The sequence below is a fragment of the Armigeres subalbatus genome, chromosome 3 (genome assembly GCF_024139115.2).
Source record: "Armigeres subalbatus isolate Guangzhou_Male chromosome 3, GZ_Asu_2, whole genome shotgun sequence".
NCBI lineage: Eukaryota > Metazoa > Arthropoda > Insecta > Diptera > Culicidae > Armigeres > Armigeres subalbatus.
The window spans coordinates 130,448,644-130,458,961 of NC_085141.1; the positions used below are offsets into that span (position 1 = coordinate 130,448,644).

Sequence of the window (10,318 nt, forward strand, 5' to 3'; positions counted from 1 at the left end):
ATAATCCACGTTACTCAATTTGTTCGGGACTGAAGTTCTTCTGGTTTCGAGGCTTCAAATCTGAGGACCACAGAGTTTCTCGTCCATTTGCCTGGAGTCTTGATAAAGTTTCGGAAGTGTGGCCCTGTCAGAATACACGGTGTCCGAGGTAGTGATAATTGGAGTTTATTTAAAAATCTTTCTAAGTGCTAATTTCCCCGTGTTTCATTATAGTGAGCTGATAATCGCACCCAATCAGTTAAGTTCAGAAGTACCTTTGTGCAAAGAAGCTAGTGATCAGAAAGGTAATGAGATTGTGTTAAATCATGTGCGTGCCATGTGCGTTGACTAGTTTCCGTTGTCGTACAGCCGTGCGACGGCTTTCTGTGTCCGATTTAGGAACCACTCGTCCCATCCCACGCTGCATCCTCCGTCAAGCCTCCGTTGAGTGCAAATATCCCGGCCTTCCGTCACCAATAGGCCATCGTGGGCGTTATCGTGCCCGAGCGACATTCCGGCGGCAATCATCACGTGGACATCGACGTCGGAGAATCGCTCTCCGTGCGGTTTCGCCCTGCTAGGTGGCTAAATCAGCATCAGCAGTGAGCATCGTCGAGTTTCAACCGTTTTCCCTCCACGCCGTCCGATCATCTACAAACAGCATGGTAGCCGACCACCAAAGCCAGCAAAGTCGATCGCAAAATCTAACAGGCCTATAAGTATAAAGAGCTCTTTTTTCCTCCCGTCCGTGTGCACAAGTGACAACGATCCGAGATCGTTAATGAAAGGCCCATCTCGATAGATGCCGGCCCCCAAAAATTAGTAATTTGCAAGCGCTATTGTTCCGTGAGACAACGAAAAGGTGGATGGTGTAGAGAGTAAAGACACGCACATGTACAGGGGTTAGACAAAAAGGTTGAGATAGGTAAAATTTTGTCGAAATTCAAATCAGCATAACTTTGCGTACAATGATCCGATTTTGATAAAACCAAGAAATCAAATTGCCCCTTGGCCACCGAAGATGTTCCGGGTTTTTCGAGGGTATGTTCAAGATGCATTTTTTCCACTGCTTGTCATTTTATGTGACGTTTACTTTTATCATGTTTTATGCTTTCTCCAAAAACTAGAACTAATAAGCCGAAGAATGGTGGCTGTAGATCGAGAATCCACCAAAACTACGCAGAGATATGGTCATTTCCGTAAAAACGGTTCCGGGAACATGATGAAATGATAACAGATCGGAATAATGCGAATATGAGTATCTATCTTCATGGCTTTGCGAGACAATGATTACAGAAATATTTCCAGAATGATAGTGTCCACTGCCACCCTTATAGCAGGTTCCAAGGGCCTCCAGGAAGAACCGGTTTTGGCACCATCTGGAACCATGCTATGGGTGTCAAAATTCATGTTTTTCCAAGACGATGAATATAGGATCTTTATCAAAGATATATTTTAAGGACTGTAAGACTCTTTGGCCAATTTGTAACAGGTTCCAGGTGTTCTGCGAAAGTGACATTTATTCAGGGTGTATGGTCAATTCCGTACCGTTTTCACGAAAATAGCAATATCTCTGTGTATACCTAACGGATTTTCGATCTGTAGCCAGCATTAGTCAGCATATTAGTTCTAGTTTCTGGGAAAAATATAAAACATGATAGCAGTAAACGTCACATAAAATGATAAGCAGACGAAAAAATGCATGTTTAACATACCCTCGGAAAACCCGGAACATCTCCGGTGGCCAAGGGGCAATCTAAGGTTTTGCACGGAGACAGTATACTAGAAAAGTTTCCGCGTCCGATGGTTCCGGTTTCATCAAAATCGGATCATTCTACGCAATTTATGCTGATTGGAACTTCAACAAAATTTTGCCTATCTCAACCTTTTTGTCTAACCCCTGTAGATAGGATCAAGGATGTTAACGATCATTCAGTAATTTGCGTTCGATCTTTTAGTAGTTTGTCAATAACACATTCCAGAAGCTGAATGTCAAAATATGTTGTATGGTGGAATTCTAGTGCGAAGGTTTTTCTACAACTTTGCCTAATGGTTCGTTACAGTGGCGTAGCCACGGGGGTGGTTTTGGACATAAAAAGAGACAAAATTTTTAGAAGAAATTTTTTTTCGAAAAAAAAAAGTTCAGAACCCCCCCCCCAGACCAATTTTCTGGCTACGCCACTGGTTCGTTATTAGAATTCAACTAATAACGGAGTTAGAGCGCTAGTTGCTGTAATTTAAACTAAATGATTGGAATTTTGTTATCATTTAGTCTAAGTTACAACAACAAGTCAAAGTCAAACAACGAACCATTAGGCAGAGTTGTAGAAAAACCTTCATACTAGAAGTCCACCATACAACACATTTTGAAATTCAGCTTCTGGAATGTGTTATTCACAAACTACTAAATGATCGAACGCAAATAACTGAATGATCGTTAAGGATCTATAAACCGTAATCAATCCGATAATGACGATGATTTATTCAAATCCGCACTAATACTAAGAACTTTTGAATGAAATCTAATATTTTGGGTCTATTTACCGACTTACCCTCCATCATAATATATTCATGGCATGTCCATATTAATTTTTCACTTATTGAAACTAGCAATTACTAAGGAATTGCTGGAAAAACGCTGAAAACTGCCTTTTTCCTAGGCCGACATTCGTATGTTCATCGAACGCATACTAACGTTCGAACGTTCGGATCAAACACATACACACCCACTTGATTTTTTCCCACTGTTTTCGTGATTTTATCACTCCTAAAAACTATTCACTAACTTAGTTTCACATTTTTCTTTAATCCTGGACACCAATTAATTCACTTCACGTCCAAAAACTGTCGAAAACTGCTTTCCAAAAATCGAAGTGAGAGACAAATTTGTAGGGGTATGCGATAAGACACTTTTTGCTAACGAAACGAAACGAAACGAAATTTAAAATGTCTATGTTCATTCGAAACGAGACGAAACGAAATATAGATTTACTTCCGAGACTTCGAAACGATACGAAATCGAGGTCCATTTAATTCGAAATTTTACGAAACGAAACGAAATAAAATTGTTTTTCCGCGGAATTTTTATTGAATTGACATTATGTACGCAATTCTGATTTCATTTTTCAAAGTTAAATAACTGCTCTGCGACCAATAGAGTTATAGTAACAGACGATGCAGTCTGTGATAAATCGCCGATTTCCCGTTTATATACATTGGTAAAAAGGCAATACGGCAGCATCTGTGTCGCTTTCAAAGGAATTCATCGTTGAGTGTGTGTACCCGAATCTGATAAATTTTATGTCAGTTCAGCTTTATATTAGTAGGTATATAAAAATATAGAAATTCTGCGATTTTTTGGAATTCTGATTCAAATTTTATTTAAAACCTTATTTCACCTAAGAATTATGTGATTATGCTAAAGCATACTTCATTTTGACTTATCAGCGTGGTTTTATAGTATTGAGCTAACTCAAAACCAGAAAATGAATGTATAGATTTTATTTTTTATCTAAAGGGATACTCATTTTATCAACATCTGCCAGTCGTTTACGCAGATAGAGAATCGTTAATAGCCTACATTTGCTCGCTAGACGAATCTTCTGCGCCTTTTCAAAATGCACAAAGATATGTATTTCAGAAATGTGACTGCAATTTTTTTACGGCAGCAGTTTGTCCGGTATAAAGAAATATTTTTTCCTGTCTCATACAAAAACTTGTAACAATAGGATATATGATTTCCTTCGAAATTCAACATTTTTAAAGGAGAGCTTCCTTTAAAGGAGACCCATAGTCTTATATACAATCAACTCGATGAACCAAGCTATTGTCTGTTTGTCGTTCGATACGTGTTTGTGCATAAGAGGCATGCAAAACTTGTTCTCAAATTTTCATCCTCAACCGACTTCAATTGAGTGCAAGAAACAGCTGCATGAACCGGTCACGCCCTTAAGGTCAATTAAGGATGAGAAGGGGAAAATTTGTTTGACACTCATTATTATAAGAGACCGAGGAATGTTCTGCATCTCCGTGAGCGTCACGGGAAAGGAATCGTTGGTTTGTTGAAAAGGTAATTCATGTAAAGCCACCTTGATAAGCGACTAAATATGTATTTTAAACGAAGTTATTTTGAAAACTCGAAGACGAAAACCGTGTTTTAAATCAATCCAACGCAAAATCAATGTGCTTAGTTTAATAATGTTTTCCTTTTTTTTATTCGTTTATTTATTTGGTAGGCACTCTGTGTTCTTAACCGCTACTGTGCCGTGATCTACTGTGGTATTCTGCTGCACAGAATCCACACAGAATCTATATTTAGATATCCCTGATTCGTTATTGTTGTCGTTTTGCCAGTTCATCGCATCGTGAGTCCATTGTGTTCATTTGTCCGTTTGGTGTATCCAATGATCGTTGCTTTGTCCGGTTGCCATTTATCGAGGATCGTTGGAGGAATGCCTCCGAGAAGAACAGTTTTGTCAGTCGTCATCAGGCAGCCGTGTCGGTTAGGCGCGTCTCCCAAAACGCCACCGTACGAACTGCGCTTCCGGCGACTGACAAGGGTTTTTTTTTGTGGAGGGGCTGGGAATCGAACCCATGACCATTCGCTTATAAGGCGAACGTGTAGCCAACTACGCTACGGGACCCCCCCAATAATGTTTTCCTTAGGGCCTTCCTAACTCTTAAGCGGTGCTTAGTCATGCGTTTAAACCTGGTTTGAGGCCTAAGAGGTAAAGAAGTCGGCCTTTAATAAGAAAGAGGCGCTCTAAAAATACTTCACAAGAGCCCTAGTGGTACTGATCTGATTAATATCTAAATACATTTACACTCTGAGCCTGACGTAAAAAAATAGGATAGAATAGTAAAGGATATTTTTCGTTTTCTGTTGGACATTTCTACCAAAACACTGAAGACGTTTTATAGAAAACGAAATACGTATTTGTCGACTAAGAATTGGATTATGTAGTAAGCGTTAATAGAAAAGAGGCTCATGGCGGTGAAGCCTCAATAAATAAAGAATTAAAAGAAGTCGACCGAAATCCAACCTGGCAACAGGTTAAAGGGTGGTATGGACTTCTAAAGTACTGTGCAAAAAGATAGGACAAGTAATGGTCAAGGAGCGAATACGCTAGTGAAATTTCTTGAACAGTACGGAGCTGGCAAGGAAATCGAATGATTAGGCAATAGCAGGCGTGTTCCAGTGAAGAAAACACAGGCTGACGTCTTCCTCTACGGAATAATGCACTGATGCATTATTCCGCAAGTAAAGTGACGTTTTGATAAATTTTTTCGATTCTGTTTTTATTTTTCGATTCATTTCAGGTCTTCTTTTTTCCACTTGTTTGTCTTCAAATATAGCAATACGAAAGGCCATGTTGGAAGTATGTGCTGTGAATGACCTTGCTCTTGGAAGCGGCGAAGTTAATGAGGCTGTTTCATTCGTCAAGAAAAGATTGCTGAACTCTCTAATCGTCAGTTTAAACAGCTTCTGGCCAACCTGAACGTTCGAAGATCCTATTCATGTTCTGAATGCGGAGCTTGAGTGGCTGTCATACTCACGTTTGAGCTGCGTGTATGATGAATTTTCACTTATAGAAGCTGTTCCTAGCCCAGCTCGTGTGTGTTGTCGCAGCTCTGGTAAATGGTGTGATTACTTTCAAACGTTCGCACCATTGATCTTCTCCAACACACTTCCTGCACCGGTACGATGTCAAAACTGCATTCCTTCAGGGCATCGCACTCAGTAAAGTTGAGCTTTTAATCACTAGTCCCTAATCGTCGCTGTAGTTTTCTGTGATTGTTCCGGTTTGAATTCTTTCATTGATTATTCGCTGCTTGGTTTTTAAATGCTGGTTAGTAAGGCATTACACCAAACCGCTTGAACCCACTGAGTTTCCAAAGAATTATAGTTCACAGTTTTTGCAGGCATTCAGACTATGTTGAGCCACCGGGGAACAAACACTCGATCAGATGTGCACCTCCAATGAGAAGTAAACACCCTTTCTCTGTCAGCAAATGAACAAAGTTCCCAATAGTGCATTACCCATTCGATCTTGAGGATGTAGGGAATAAAAGGGCTTGGCAGTAGGTTAAGTACCTCTCAATGGGATCTATTTTACTAGTTAAATTTGAAGTGTACGCTACGCTCTGATTTCAACAGGTTAAATATGTATTTTTTTTAATGTTTGCTAGTGCTTTTTGGGAAGTCAAGGGGTGGAATATACAATACATAATAAACCAAATAAAATCGAAAAACTTTTCGGATACCATTTTGGAAATTCATGAAGTTTTATTCAAAGGAAGAGGCTTTGCATTCGTTAGAAATCCAAAAACGTGATATTGCCCGAACGTAGAGTATGTTGCCATATGCTTCAATTATTGGTATATGTCCTTGAAGTAATTACTGGTGATTAAGTATGTAGGAGTACTTGTAAACGCCGATGTGTGTTTAAGGGATTGGGGTTTATCGGCATAGAGATGTAGAGTAGATTTTTTAATTTTTTTTTATTTGATTTTTTAATTTTAATTTTAAGTTCATCACCAGCTAGATGTAGGGTAGATTTTTAGTTCTTTATCGATTTCAACTGCCGCACATTTTCTTGATTTTCAATATATAGTTTAACCATTTATATTATTAAGGGAAGGGAGGGAAGCTCTCTCGCGGTAGAGCGCCATTTTCGTACTAAAATGTCTATAACTCGGAATTGGGAACGAATTTCGCTTATCCCAAGTGACAATCTCTTTGAAATTTATCAAGGAATGTTCCTACAAAATTTCGTGGACCTACTATTTCCCAAATTTGAATTAAGATCTAAAATACTGAAAAACTGTACAACTGAAATTTTCGTTTCTCAGAACCTCTCCGATGATTTGAGGCATAAAGGAACCCAACTGACAATAGTTTTGAAATTTTCGAACGATAATTTTGATGTAATAAAAAGTATATGTGACCGCATTTAATTTTGAATGAAAGTCTTTTTACTTCGATGAGATGCGTCGACTTTGTATCTAGCGTGACACTAGAAAAAAGCGCTAAACCTAAAAGTGCTAAAAATAAGCTAAATAAAACAATTAAGACAAACAATTTCTCCGGGAATTCCTCTGCAAATTCCTCCGGGAACTCCTCTGGGAATTTCTCTGGGAATTTCCGGAGAAATTCCAAGAGGAATTTCCGGAGAAATTCCCAGAGGAATTTCCGGAGAAATTCCCAGAGGAATTCCCGGAGGAATTCCCAGAGGAACTCCCAGAGGAATTCCCGGAGGAATTCCCAGAGGAATTCCCGGAGGAATTCCCAGAGGAATTCCCGGAGGAATTCCCAGAGGAATTCCCGGAGGAATTCCCAGAGGAATTTCCGGAGGAATTCCCAGAGGAATTCCCGGAGGAAATTCCCAGAGAAATTCCCAGAGGAATTCCCAGAGAAATTCCCAGAGGAGTTCCCGGAGGAATTTGCAGAGGAATTCCCGGAGAAATTCCCAGAGAAATTTCCAGAGAAATTCCCAGAGGAATTCCCGGAGGAATTTCCAGAGAAATTCCCGGAGGAATTTCCAGAGGAATTCCCGGAGGAATTTCCAGAGGAATTCCCGAAGGAATTGCCAGAGGATTTCCGGAGGAATTGCCAGAGGAATTCCCGAAGGAATTCCCAGAGGAATTCCCGAAGAAATTCCCGAAGGCAATTCCGGAGAAATTCCTTCAGGAATTCTTCGGGGAACTCCTCCGGGAATTTCTTCGAGAATTCCTCCGGAAAATCCTTCGGGAATTCCTCCGGAAAATCCTTTAGGAATTCCTCCGGAAAATCCTTCGGGAATTCCTCCGGAAATTGCTTCGGGAATTCTTCCGGAAATTCCTTCGAGAATTCCTCCGGAAGTTCCTTCAGGAATTCCTCCGGAAGTTCCTTCAGGAATTCCTCCGGAAGTTCCTTAAGGAATTCCTCCGGAAGTTCCTTAAGGAATTCCTCCGGAAGTTCCTTTAGGAATTCCTCCGGAAGTTCCTTTATTAATTCCTCCTGAAGTCCCTTTAGGCATTCCTCCGGAAGTTTCTTGAGGAATTCCTCCGGAATTTCCTTTAGAATTCCTCCGGAAGTTCCTTTAGGAATTCCTCCGGAAGTTCCTTTAGGAATTCCTCCGGAAGTTCCTTCAGGAATTCCTCCGGAAGTTCCTTTAGGAATTCCTCCGGAAGTTCCTTTAGGAATTCCTGGAGGAACTTCCGGAGGAATTCCTGGAGGTACTTCTGGAGGAATTCCTGGAGGAACTTCCGGAGGAATTCCTGGAGGAACTTCCGGAGGAATTCCTGGATGAACTTCCGGAGGAATTCCTGGATGAACTTCCGGAGGAATTCCTGGATGAACTTCCGGAGGAATTCCTGGATGAACTTCCGGAGGAATTCCTGGAGGAACTTCCGGAGGAATTCCTGGAGGAACTTCCGGAGGAATTCCTGGAGGAACTTCCGGAGGAATTCCTGGAGGAACTTCCGGAGGAATTCCTGGAGGAACTTCCGGAGGAATTCCTGGAGGAACTTCCGGAGGAATTCCTGGAGGAACTTCCGGAGGAATTCCTGGAGGAACTTCCGGAGGAATTTCTGGAGGAACTTCTGGAGGAACTCCTGGCGGAACTTCCGGAGGAATTCCTGGAGGAACTTTCGGAGAAATTCCTGGAGGAACTTTCGGAGGAATTCCTGGAGGATCTTCCGGAGGAATTCCTGGAGGATCTTCCGGAGGAATTCCTGGAGGTACCTCTGGAGGAACTTCAGGAAGAATTCCTGGAGGAACTTCGGGATAAAATCCTGAAGGAACTTCCGGAAAAAATCCTGGAACTTATCTTATTTTTCTTATTTTCTTTTTTGGTTTATTTTCCGTATTTGTCTTATTTGCCTTGTTTGTCATATTCGTTTTATCCTATTTCTTATTTATCCTATTTATCTTATTTGTTTTTTTGTCTTATTTGTCTTTTTTGTTTTATTTTGTCTATCTTGTCTTATTTGTCTTATTTTTCTTATTTGTCTTAATTGTTTTATTTAGCTTATTTTTAGCACTTTTAGGTTTAGCGCTTTTTTCTAGTGTCACGCTAGATACAAAGTCGACGCATCTCATCGAAGTAAAAAGACTTTCCTTCAAAATTAAATGCGGTCACATATACTTTTTATTTCTTTTGAGAATTCCTCTGGGAATTCCTCCGGGAATTCCTCTGGGAATTCCTCCGGGAATTACTCCGGGAATTCCTCTGGGAATTCCTCCGGGAATTCCTCCGAGAATTCCTCTGGGAATTCCTCCGGGAATTCCTCCGGGAATTCCTCTGGGAATTCCTCCGGGAATTACTCTGGGAATTCCTCAGGGAATTCCTCTGGGAATTCCTCCGGGAATTTTTCCGGGAATTCCTCTGGGAATTCCTCCGGGAATTCCTCTGGGAATTCTTCTGGGAATTTCTCCGGGAATTCCTCCGGGAATTCCTCCGGGAATTCCTCCGGGAATTCCTCCGGGAATTCCTCCGGGAATTCCTCTGGGAATTCCTTCGGGAATTCCTCTGGGAATTCCTTCGGGAATTCCTCTGGGAATTCCTTCGGGAATTCCTCTGGGAATTCCTCCGGGAATTCCTCTGGGAATTCCTCCGGGAATTCCTCTGGGAATCCCTCCGGGAATTCCTCTGGAAATCTTCCGGGAATTCCTCCGGGAATTCCTCTGGGAATTCCTCCAGGAATTCCTCTGGGAATTCCCCTGGGAATTCCTCTGGGAATTCTTCTGGGAATTCCTCCGGGAATTCTTCTGGGAATTCCTCCGGGAATTCTTCTGGGAATTCCTCCGGGAATTCTTCTGGGAATTCCTCCGGGAATTCTTCTGGGAATTCCTCCGGGAATTCCTCTGGGAATTCCTCCGAGAATTCCTCTGGGAATTCCTCCGGGAGGATGTTTTGAAGGAATTTCCGGACCGAAGGAATTTCCGGAGGAATTCCCGACGGAATTTCCGAAGGAATTCCCGAAGGAATTTCTGGAAGAATTCCCGAAGGTATTTCTGGAGGAATTCCCGAAGGAATTTCCGTAGGAATTCTCGAAGGAATTTCCGGAAGAATTCCCGAAGAAATTCCCGGAGGAATTCCCGAAGGAGTTCCCGGAGAAATTCCCGAGGGATTTTCCGGAGGAATTCCCGAAGGATTTCTTCCTTCCTGAAAACATTCTTGGAAGAATTCATGGAGTAATTTTCGGAGGATTTAATTTAGTCCCGGAGGAATTCCAGGAGGATTTTTTTGGAAATTCTGATACAATTTCCCAAGGAATTTTTGGGATATTTTCGAATCAATTCCTTTGAGCAATTGTCCAGAAATTCCTCCAAGAATTTCCCAGAGAATTCCTCAAA

The 10,318-nt window shown here is 41.3% G+C and overlaps 1 protein-coding gene across 1 annotated transcript; it reads right to left on the bottom strand.

Annotated features, from left to right (window-relative positions):
- Positions 1 to 327: 327 nt before the first annotated feature.
- On the bottom strand, positions 328 to 8,591 carry LOC134221985 (sericin-2-like; the record flags this gene model as incomplete). The annotated part of the gene is made up of 3 exons (XM_062701142.1): positions 328 to 564; positions 7,198 to 7,360; positions 8,173 to 8,591. Coding segments are annotated over 3 exons (819 nt in total), but the record flags the coding sequence as incomplete, so codon positions are not given.
- Positions 8,592 to 10,318: the final 1,727 nt, after the last annotated feature.